Raw genomic sequence first — 12,625 nt, 5'->3', positions numbered from 1 at the left:
GCGGAAAAAATTGGATCCGTTTTTTTCAAAACTCGCCGGATTGTGCCTCACGGCAAAAACCTGATGTGTGAAAGCAGCCAAATATATGGATAGATACATCTATGTTTCTATAGATATATCTATCTATAAATATATCTATAGATAGATATATCCATAGATATATAATAGAAAGGCCGATGTTTCTAAGGCCTCTTTCACACTAGCGTCGTGCACTGCACATCGCAATGCGTCGTAGAGGAGAGAAAACGCGTCCTGCAAAGATGTCTGCAGGATGCGTTTTTTCTCCATAGACTTTTATTAGCGACGCAGCGCGACGGCCCCTTACCGATGCTAGTGTGAAAGCAGCCTAAGGCTACTTTCACACTTGCGTTTTTAGCAATCCGTCTTTTTGGGAAAAAAACGGATCCTGCAAATGTGCTCGCAGGATGCGTTTTTTACCCATAGACTTGTATTAGTGAGGGATCGCGACGGATGGCCACACGTCGCGTCCGTCGTGCAACGGATGCGTCGTGTTTTGGCGGACCGTTGGCGCGTCCCTCGCGTCTGCCATTTTCTACCGCGCATGCGCGGCCAAAACTCCGCCCCCTTCTCCCCGGACTTCAGAATGGGCAGCGGATGCGTTGAAAAACTGCATCCGCTGCCCACGACGTGCACAAATTTCACAACGTGCGTCAGTATGTAGGCCCGACGCATAGCGATGGACCCGTACCGACGCAAGTGTGAAACAGGCCTTAATGAGCGTTTAATTCAATAAAAAAACGGAAAAAAACGGCGTGGGCTCCCGCGCAATTTTCTGCGCCAGAGGGGGAAAGCCGACGGCCGGGGGCCAATATTTGTAGCCTGCTATGAATATCAGCCCGCAGCTGTCTGCGTAGCCTTTACTGGCTATTAAAATAGGGGGACCCCCCAAAAAAATAACGTGGGGTCCCCCTATATTTTATAGCCAGAAAGGCTACGCAGACAGCTGCGGGCTGATATAGCCTAGAGAGGGGCCATGGATATTGGCCCTCCCCCCCCGGCTACAAATACCAGTCCGCAGCCGCCCCAGAAATGGCGCATCTGTAAGATGCACCAATTCCGGCACTTAGCCCCTCTCTTCCCACTCCCGTGTAGCGGTGGGATATGGGTTAATAAGGGGTTAATGTCACCTTGCTATTGTAAGGTGGCATTAAGCCGGGTTAATAACGGAGAGGCGTCAATAAGACGCCTATCCGTTATTAATCCAATACTAATAAAGGGTTAATAAAACACGAAAACATTAGGAAAAAGTATTTTAATATTCTTCATTTCACCATACTTACCATACTTCAGCGCCTGCAAAAAACGTAAAATAATAAATAAACCGTATACTACCTGTCCGCCGTAGTCCAATTAATAACGAGTGTCCCACGACGATCTCCCCTATAGAACAGTGACATCGGGTGACGTCACTGCTCTATAGGACCCTCAGTGACACACTGACAGGAGACAATGGCTCCTGCAGTGCATCACTGTGGTTACTATAGTTCACTGGTCTCACTTTATGGCAAAAAGCTGCGTGGGAACTTTCTCATACAGCATGCCATAAAGTGAGACTAGGGACTATTTTCTCACAGGGGCGTAGGAATACATTGTGGGGAATACATTGTGGAAGGATACCTTCCTCCCCTCATTGTGTTCCTGGAGCCCCTGGAGAGTGGTCGCATCAGCAGATGCTCCTGCTCTCCACGGGAGATCGTCAAGGGACACTCCTTTTAATTGGATTTCTGCGGATCAGGGAGTATATTGTTTGTTTATTATTTTAATATTTTTTACAGATGACAATGGCTTCGGGGATCAAAGTGACAAGTGATGGTATGTACTCTGTTATATGTACTGTATGTATGTATGTACTGTATGTATGTATGTACTGTATGTGGCATGTCGCATGATGTCACATGTTGCATGTTGTCGCATGCTGCATGTCGTCGCATGGCGCATGTCGGCGCATGGCGCATGTTGTCGCATGCTGCATGTTGTCGCATGGCGCATGTCATCGCATGCTGCATGTCATCGCATGGCGCATGTTGTCGCATGCTGCATGTCGTCGCATGTCATCGCATGCTGCATGTCATCGCATGGCGCATGTTGTCGCATGCTGCATGTCGTCGCATGTCATCGCATGCTGCATGTCATCGCATGGCGCATGTTGTCGCATGCTTGTCGTCGCATGGCGCATGTCATCGCTGTCACTCACTGTCACTGTAGCAGGCATAGCCCGATGGGACTTGTAGTCCCATCGGACGATGCCTGCACAGAGACACACATACACACACCCCAAAGACCACCCCCGCAGCAGACCCCAGCACATACCGGCGCCGGCACGCAGAGCCAGGCACATCACATCGAGGATTCCCTGCCTAGCCCCGCCCCAGCACATGCACAGCCCCGCCCGCCCCCAGCACAGCCCCGCAGGCAGCGGGGCTGGGGCTCTGCATGCCGGCGCCGGTATGTGCGGGCCGGGGCTCTGCGTGCAGGGGCCATCACATGCCGGCACGCAGAGCCACGGCCCGCACATACCGGCGCCGTCACGCAGAGCCCCGCACATCACATCGTGGATTCCCTGCCTAGCCCCGCCCCCAGCAAGTCCCGCCCGCCCCCAGCACAGCCCCGCAGGCAGCCACCAGCCCCGCCCACAGCCCAGTCACTCTTGATGAGTGACTGCTGGCTGTGAGGCTGGCTCACGCCTGCTGCTGACGTCACATCAATTTCCAGAGTCTGGAAATTGACGTGACGTCGGCGGAAATAAGCGGCGGCTGCAGCCTGGGGGTCACGTGACCCGGACTCAGCCGCCGGAATAGCGCCGCTCACAGGCGAAAACGGCAACGGAAGGTAATCACACAATTCATCAGGGCCCCCGGGGGGATACATTGGGGGGTTAATTGAAAGTAGTGGACAACCCCTTTAAGGGCTTTAGAATTAAAAGTTTGAAAATTGTGACATTTTCAAAAGTTTCATGAAGTTTCAGTTTTTTTCACCAATAAACACAAGTCCTATTGAATAAATTTTCCCGCTATCCTGAAGTACAGTATGTCACGTAAAAACAAACTCCGAATCAGTGGGATCCGTTAAAGCGTTCCAGAGCTATAACCTCATAAAATGACAGTGGTCAGAATTGTGAAGTTTGTCTTGGTCATTAAGGACAATATTGGCTCGGGCATGAAGGGGTTAAAATTTTAAATTGTAGGCCTATGTTGATGTTAGGATGCCGCCGGAGGAGAGCTTTGGGTGGTGTAAAGAAAATCTGCTGAAGGATGGAAGTGGGGAGTAGAAGTATAGTGTGTGGCTATTCACTTCTTGCCTAATTTGGCTAGTGGCGTTGAAGAATGACATGATAGTAGATGTCCAAGCTTTGTGCGCTGATGCCACCAGCCCTGTTTATGAGCTGTGGTAAGAGCTAATTGAATATGTGGTCAATATCTCCTATCACAAGCAGTCATCATAATAATTTTTTATACCATCAATAGTCAAACATGGTCAAAGCAAGAATAAGCACTAGAACTATGATGTCTTGATCTTTCTCTCACAGTAGAATGATTATTATAAATTTCCTTATCATACCAGCACTTTCCTGACCATTTCCTTTCAGTTGACAGTAAAATTCTGATGTCTTCTCAATAACTTTAAGTATAAATGTCAATATTAATCACTTTATTTTATATATTTTTTTACTGTATATACGTAATGTGAGATATAGACTTGAAGCCGCTATTGACATTCCTTCAGTCTTAAAGTTTTGTATTTCTTCTAGGAGTAACACTGCCTCAAGTTCAGTAGCTGTGAAAGTCGGACACAAAAATCATCCTTCAGCACTTGAACCTGCTCCGTCAAATGTAATGGAAGGTACAATACTCAAAAATCTATTCAATGTTTTCATATTAAACAGTTTTATGAATGATGAGTTTGAGTGGAATAGAACTGTTTACATTTTATTAACCCCTTCATGACCAGGGGTATTTTCGTGTTTTCGTTTTTCACTCCCCTCTTTCCCAGACCCATAACTTTTTTATTTTTCCATCAGTATGGACATGTGAGGGCTTATTTTTTGCGGGACAAGTTGTATTTTTGAATGACATCATTGGTTTTACCATGTCTTGTACTAGAAAACAGGAAAAAAAATCCAAGTGCGGTGAAATTGCAAAAAAAGTGCAATCCCACACCGGTTTTTTGTTTGGCTTTTTTGCTAGGTTCACTAAATGCTAAAACTGACCTGCCATTATGATTCTCCAGGTGATTACTAGTTCATAGACACCAAACATGTCTAAGTTCTTTTTTATCGAAGTGGTAAAGAAATTCCAAACGTTGCTTAAAAAAATATATATATATATTTTTTTTAAATTGCGCAATTTTCCAATACCCGTAGCGTCTCCATTTTTCGAGATCTCGGGTTGGGTGAGGGCTTATTTTTTGCATGCCGAGCTGATATTTTTAATGATACCATTTTGGTGCAGATGCGTTCTTCTTTTGATCGCCCATTATTGCATTATAATGCAATGTCGTGGCGACCAAAAAAACATAATTCTGGTGTTTCAAATTTTTTTCTCACTACGTCATTTAGCGATCAGTTTAATCCTTTTTATTGTTTTATTTTGAATGGGGCAAAAGGGGGTGATTTAAACTTTTATATATTTTTTATTTTTTACTTTTTTTTTTTTACTTTTGCCATGCTTCAATAGCTTCCATTGGAGGCTAGAAGCCGGCACAACTCGATCGCTTCTGCTACATAGCAGCGATCATCAGATCGCTGCTATGCAGCAGAAATGCAGGTGTGCTATGAGCGCCGACCACAGGGTGGCGCTCACAGCTAGCCGGGATCAGTAACCATAGAGGTCTCAAGGACCTCTATGGTTACTCTGCAGAAGCATCGCTGACCCCCGATCATGTGACAGGGGTCAGCGATGCGCTCATTTCCGGCCGCCCGGACGGAAGCGGCGGTTAAATGCCGCTGTCAGCGTTTGACAGCGGCATTTAACTAGTTAATAGCGGCGGGTGTATCGCGATTTCACTTGCCGCTATTGTGGGCACATGTCCGGGGGTTCTGACTTCGGACGTACTATCCCGTCCGAGGTCAGGAAGAGGTTAAGCCATTTGGGACCAGACAATTTTTCATTTTTTAGCTTTTGATTTTCCTCTCATTTTTATTTTTTTCATATTTTTTAAAACATTTTTTTTTTTAAACTTTTGCCATGCTTCAATAGCCTCTATGGGAGGCTAGAAGCTGGCACAACTCGATCGTCTCTGGTACATAGGAGTGATGCGTAGATCGCTCCTATGTAGTAGAATTTCTGCATTACTATGAGCGCCAACCACAGGGTGGCGCTCACAGCAATCCAGCATCAACAACGATTCAGCTCTCAAGGAGACCTTTGGCGATTTGCTCATTTCTGACCTGATGGCCGGGAGCACTAGTTAAATGCCACTATCAGCGTTTGACAGCGGCATTTAACTAGTTAGTAGCAGCGGATGAATCGCGATTCCACCCGCCGCTATTGCGGGCACATGTCAGCTGTTCAAAACAGCTGACATGTCCCGGCTTTGATGCGGGCTCACCGCCGGAGCCCACATCAAAGCAGGGTTTCTGACCTCGGACGTACTATCCCGTCTGAGGTCAGAATGGGGTTAATCCATTTGGGACCGGACAATTTTTCATTTTTTAGCTTTTGATTTTCCTCTCATTATTACAAAATAATAACTTTGTTTTTTCATTACTATAGCCATATCAGGGCTAATTTTTGCAGGATGAGTTGTAGTTTTGAATGAGATCATTCATTTTACCATATAACTTACTGAAAAATGGCAAAAAAAAAATCCAAGTGAATTGAAATGGTGGAAAAATGCAATTCCACCATTGTTATTCAGGTTTTGTCTTTTGTAGAATTGATTGTACAGTAAGTGACTTTGCAACATGACTCATCAGGTCACTACAATTACGGCAATATCACACTTGTGTATATGTTCTTATCTGACTAGTGAAAAAAAAGTCTGAAATCTGTAAAACAAGGAAACGGTGTGTATGTGTATGTTTGTTGCCATATTCTAAGACCAATAACTTTTTTGGCCTTCTATATAAGAACTTTTATATTTTGACAGATCATACTTTTAGACATATCAATTATATTCAGTATTATTCATTTTATTTCTTTAAAACTGGGAAAATTATAGTGATTCAATGGGAACCTGTCAACATGAAAATGCAGTCCATTCTGCAGGCAGCATGCTATAGAGCAGGGTAGGCTGAGCAGATTGATATGTAGTTTTCTGAGAAAACATTCATTATATCTGTTTTAATCATTTAAACCTTTGCTTTTTCTGGGATTTGTGGTTCAGTAGGAGGGGGCCCTACTAATGATTGACCTCTTTCTTTGCATACGAGTGCATAAAGAGATTGCTGTCAATCACTGATGGGTCAGCCCACTGGACTGAAAATCTCAAAATGAGCAGAGGATTAAATGACTAAATCACAGATTATACTGAATCTTTACTCACAAAACTATGTATAAATTTGCTCTGCTTTCTCCTGCCCTATAACTTGATACATGAAGAGTGGACTACGTTTTCTAACATTTACATTTTTTTTTGTTTTTAAACATCTTTTCTGTTTTTTTATTTTTTTATTTTTTTGTTCCTCTAGGGGACATTAACCTGTGATCATTTGGTAATTTAGACTATTTTCCCTTAATGACCGCCAATTTGTCTTTTTACTGACCTGAGATATAAGGGAATATCATCCCCATACAGGTGACAATCCAGCAGCTGTCAGCTGTACACTATAGCTGACAACTTTCTGCATTAGCCATGATCAGCGATGGCACCGTCCATATCTGTTTAACCCCTTAGATGCTGCTGTCAATAGTGACTGCATCATATAAATGATTAACAGAGTGTGGGGCTTCCTCTTTATCCCCATCGGCACGCTGAGATCATGATTCTGTGGTCCTGATGTCTGCCATGGCAGTTCACAGCCAAATAACGGCCTTGATAATATGTGCATAAAACTGTAAAGCTCTGCGGAATATGTGTGCACTATATAAATAAAGATATTATTATTATTATTATTAGAGTCTGCCGGCTACAGTGGCCTGCTGAGAAGTCAACGACAGTTAAGTAAATACATTTTTCCATTCCTGTCATGCCACTTTGCATTCATTCCTTAACATCACCTGAAAGGTCAGAAAAATGCCTGACAGCAGTTTTCAATATGTCGGGGGGTGCTGTTTTTAGGCTATATGCACACGTTGCAGATTTGACTGTAGAATTTTCTGTGCAGATTCTGGCAGAAAACTCAGGTCAGAATCTGCGCCTTTTTTTGGTATGTGCACAAGTTGCAGATTTTTGTGCGGATTTCTTCCTTTTTTACCCCTGCAGATTTCTATTATGGAATTGGTGCAGAAACGCAGCAGATCTGCAAAAATTGAATTAACATGGTCCTTTTTTGAATCTGCTGCGTTTTCGGTGCAGATTTTTTCGCACCATTAGCACAGCATTTTTTTTTGCCATTAATTTACATTGTACTGTAAATCACTTGCGGAGCTGCAGCATTTCTGCGCGGGAAAAAAAGATGCATATCTGCAGGAAATCTGCAACGTGTGCACATACCCTAAAATGGTATCTCTTTCTGAGGTTTTCCAATATCTAGGACCTCAAAAGACACTTCAAACCTGACTAGGTCCTTCAAAAAAAATTAAGTTTTGTAAATTTCCTTGAAAAAATGAAAAATTACTGCTACAATTTTAAACCTCCTAAAAGGCTAACAAAATAAAATAACATTTTACATTATGGTGCTGATGTAAAGCCGACATGTGTGAAATGTTATTTATGAATGTTTTTGTGTGGTATGACTATCTGGATTAAAGGGATAATCATTCAAAGTTTGAAAATTGCACATTTTTTTTACATTTTTGTCATATTTATGATATTTTTTATAAATAGACACAAAACATATAGACATCAATTTACCATTCACAAAAAGTACAACATGTCACGAAAAATACAATCTCAAAATCATTGGGATCTGTTGAAGCATTCCAGAGTTATTACTACATAAAGGGACACTGGTCAGATTTCAAAAGTTTGGCCCCATTACTAAGGGGATATACTGCAATCCCACTTCATTGCAGTATATAGTCTAAATTTTGATCTGCTTTTAAGCTCAGCCCATATACGTAGTATATTGCTCAGCCACGTAGTATATTGCTCAGCCACGTAGTATATTGCTCAGCCGCGTAGTATATTGCTCAGCCGCGTAGTATATTGTCCAGCTGGGCAATATACTACGTGGCTGAGCAATATACTACGTGGCTGTGCTATATACTACGTGTCTGTGCTATATACTACATGTCTGTGCTATATACTACGTGGCTGGGCAAAATGCTACGTGGCTGGGCAATATACTATGTGTCTGCTATATACTACGTGGCTGGGCAATATACTACGTGTCTGCTATATACTACGTGTCTCTGCTATATACTACGTGGCTGGGCAATATACTACGTGGCTGTGCAATATACTACGTGGCTGTTCACTATACTTGTGGCTGGGCAATATATTACGTGGCTGGGCAATATACTAAGTGGCTGGGCAATATACTACGTGGCTGGGCAATATACTACGTGGCTGTGCCATATACTACGTGGCTGTGCCATATACTATGTGGCTGTGCCATATTCTACGTGGCTGGGCCATATACTACGTGGCTGGGCCATATACTACGTGACTGGGCCATATACTACGTGACTGGGCCATATACTACGTGACTGGGCCATATACTACGTGGCTGGGCCATATACTACGTGGCTGGGCCATATACTACGTGGCTGGGCCATATACTACGTGGCTGGGCCATATACTATGTGGCTGGGCAATATACTACGCGGCTGTTCAATATACTTGTGGCTGGGCAATATATTACGTGGCTGGGCAATATACTAAGTGGCTGGGCAATATACTATGTGGCTGGGCAATATACTACTTGTCTGTGCCATATACTACGTGGCTGGGCAATATACTACGTGGCTGGGCAATATACTACGTGGCTGAGCCATATACTACGTGGCTGGGCCATATACTATGTGGCTGGGCCATATACTATGTGGCTGGGCCATATACTACGTGGCTGGGCCATATACTATGTGGCTGGGCAATATACTACGTGGCTGTTCAATATACTTGTGGCTGGGCAATATACTACGTGGCTGGGCAATATACTTGTGGCTGGGCAATATACTATGTGGCTGGGCAATATACTACTTGTCTGTGCCATATACTACGTGGCTGGGCAATATACTACGTGGCTGGGCAATATACTACGTGGCTGGGCCATATACTACGTGGGCTGTGCTATATACTACGTTGCTGTGCTATATACTACATAGCTGTGTTTAATACGTGGCTGCGCTATATACTACGTGGGCTATGTTATACGCTACTTGGCTGTGCTATATTTCTCTGCTGTATCTGTGCATTATGAATCGTGGTATGTGTTAAAGAGGGGGGCCCACTGAGACTTCTTTCGCCCGGGACCCTCAAAAACCTGGAGCAGGCCCTGGCTTCACTGATTGGTGACGCCCGGCCGCGAACAATCAGCGACAGGCGCAGTCCGCCCGTGAATTGGCGCGGAATTTGAACCACGTTTCGCTAATTGGTCGCGGACAGCCGGCCGAATCCTATAAATTGCATTATTCTGAAAACTTCATACATAAACTACATACATATTCTAGAATACCCGATGCGTTAGGATCGGGCCACCATCTAGTGAACAATAACTGTCAAACCATTCTCCCTTAACAACTATGGCTGATACACAATACGCCCTTCACATAGTACTTGCGTACTATAGCCTCCGAACCGTCCCCATCCTTAATGCCACTCGCCTCAATTCCCCTCTCCATACTGTGCCCCTCTACACACTGTACTCCATCCATACTATGCCCTCAATAAAAACCACTCCCCCTCTCTGTCTACAGTAAAAAAAAAAAAAAAAATCCTTATATCTTCAGCTCCACTAAGGAGTGCTTACCTTTCCTTCCTTTGTGGCACACATACAGCCTGTACCCCCTGCATAAAATCCACACCCCATATCCCACGGACATACAGCTTCAACCCCCGTGTAACCCCGGCATACAGCTTGTACTCCCCTGTCCCCCACACATAAAACCTGCAGCCCCTACATAGTCTTCACCTCCATGTCCCCCGTACATACAGCCTGCACCCCCATGTCCCCGCTACAAATTGCCTGCACTCCCATGTAACCCACACATACAGCCTGCAACCCCATATACCCCCTACATATAGCCGTCACTCTCATGTCCCAACACACACATAGACTGCATCCCCACATATATGTTTATTTATTCTGCATTGTTTATATAGTGCCATCATATTCTTTATGATGGGTTAGGGTGGTGTTGGGGTTAGGGTGGTGGTTAGGGTGGTGGCTGGGATTAGGGTTAGGGGTGTGTTGGGGCTAGGGCTGTGTTAGGGAGTTAGAATTGGGGGTTTCCACTGTTTAGCTACATCAGGGGGTATCCAAACGCGACATGGCGCCTGCCATTTTTGCGTTCAAAAAGTCAAACGGCGCTGCCTCCCTTTTGAGCCCTGCCATGCGCCCAAACAGTGGCTTTCCCCCACATACGGGGTATCGGCGTACTCACGAGAAATTGCACAACAAATTTTGGGTAGAGAAATAAGATAAAAAGGTCAGGTCACCCCTTAGATGTCCAGGAACCAGAGCACGGAGAGTCTGTAGTACAGCAAGGTTAGTAATTGAAAAAGGAGGTAATTCAGCTCTTTGTTCCTTTAAAATCCATTATTTATTGAAGCAATACTTTGAAAGTTGTTTTGCCGCCCGTTTTTTCAGCCTCAATAGATTTCTGTGGGGCCGCAAAAACGGGCTGCAATAATTTCACGGTGCGCAGTATGGCTGTGAGGGCGGTATGTACGGCTGTGAAAAAAGATCGAGCCTGCTCGATCTTTTTATGTTTAATCTGGTTTTTATTGAAAATAACTTCAAAACAAACAAGGAACAAAGGATTCAACAACATAAAAAGAATTGATTACAAAAATAAATCTCATATACAACTGTATATCAAGACCTGTAACCAACCCCGAAATAGTATAATTTTCAGGTCAAAATCATTTTCAATCAAGTCCAACAAGATCTGAAAAGAAGAAAAAAAAAATCCATGGCGGATGTAGGTATCCCCTATCCAGGGAGACTGTATGACCTTTGGTGATACATAAGAGGTAACCTCTGAAAGAGAGCGACCCAAACAAGAGGTGCTAGGTCACTCCAAGTAATAATGGTATAAACACGAACGGAAAGAATGAGACTAAGAAGAGGAATATGGGGGAGGAGAGAGGATGAAAAAAAGGGAGGAGGGGGAGGAACCATATCAAGTCTGATATAGAAGGGGGCAACTTGCACCCCTAAAATGACGTCCGTCTAATCCATATTGTTCAACCTATCTTACTTATGGCTTAGAAAAGAGGGATTGAAAGTCCTTAGAGTCCATATACAAAATCCAAGGACTCCAGACCTGCAGATATTTCTCCATTGAACCGTTAACCTCAGCGGACAATTCCTCCATACTTTGAAGGCTGGTCATCTCCTTGACCCATTCAGACACATTAGGAGATTGGGAGGATTTCCAATGTCTCAGGATCACAGTACGCGCAGCAGTTAAGCAGAATCTTAGGAGCCCCTTTTTCTGGAAGCGAAATGAGCCCGGGAGGATAGAAAATAAAGCCACCTGGGGGCAGTTGGTCACCAAATGACCGCTAATGGCTTGATAAGCGGAAAAGACAGAATCCCAAAATGGCTTAATGTGCTTACATCCCCACCAAATGTGTAGCATGGTACCTCTCTCTACTCCACAACGCCAGCACCTATAGGAGACGGAGGGAAAAGCGGCGTGTAAGACATCAGGACAGCGATACCACCTGGTGAGAATTTTGTAATTCTTTTCCTGTGCGGCACAGGCAATAGAGAATTTATGTGAATATACGAACGCCTTCCTCCACTCCGCCTCCCATATAGCAACTCCCAACTCACCCTGCCACCTCTCCACATACTTGGGGAACTTGTCTTTGGTATTTTGGTTCAAAACAGCATATATTAAGGAGACAGCATGTGCAGGCGGCGACCCCAACAGGAAAAGCTTTTCAAACGGCGTAGGAAGGGAGGAGTATGAGCCTGCGCCCTTTGGAGACGAGAGGAAGGATTTTAGTTGGAGGTATTCCAACCAATCAGAAGGACCCCCTCCCTCTAACGGCTGCACTGATTCGAAAGCGGGCACGGCCGAACCCTTGAGGACATGAAAGCATCTGGTATTGTCCCCTCTCTCCCACCCAAGAAAACGATCCCTCTCCACCCCCGGGGGAAACTCCGGATTAGAGAAGAGAGGCGTAAGCGGTCCACTGCCTAAGGACAGAGAGCCTCTGCGGGTCTCCAGATCACATCCTCTATGTGTATCTTTAAGGAGGTCAGCTTCAGAACTGAATTGACCTCTACTTTTAGGGCTGATCCGGGGAAGGTTATGGAGTGGAATTGTAGAGCTAATTTGTTCTATTCCCACCCATTGTTTGTCTGAACTGTGGAACTGCCAGTTTA

General features: G+C 44.5%; 1 protein-coding gene across 8 annotated transcripts in view; it reads left to right on the top strand.

Annotated features, from left to right (window-relative positions):
* The window catches only part of DCAF6 (DDB1 and CUL4 associated factor 6), a 618,531-nt gene that overhangs the window by 348,632 nt on the left and 257,274 nt on the right, over window positions 1-12,625 (top strand). For 4 of the 8 annotated variants that reach the window (XM_077295471.1, XM_077295469.1, XM_077295468.1 and 1 more), the window contains 2 exons: window positions 3,770-3,861; window positions 7,078-7,122. In XM_077295471.1, the coding sequence (XP_077151586.1) occupies window positions 3,770-3,861; window positions 7,078-7,122 (137 nt within the window). The remainder of the gene's footprint in view (window positions 1-3,769; window positions 3,862-7,077; window positions 7,123-12,625) is intronic. The other 4 variants (XM_077295474.1, XM_077295473.1, XM_077295472.1 and 1 more) reach the window with 1 other exon arrangement.

This window comes from Ranitomeya variabilis, chromosome 3 (assembly GCF_051348905.1).
Source record: "Ranitomeya variabilis isolate aRanVar5 chromosome 3, aRanVar5.hap1, whole genome shotgun sequence".
NCBI lineage: Eukaryota > Metazoa > Chordata > Amphibia > Anura > Dendrobatidae > Ranitomeya > Ranitomeya variabilis.
This window is presented reverse-complemented; position numbering and strand designations above follow the sequence as displayed.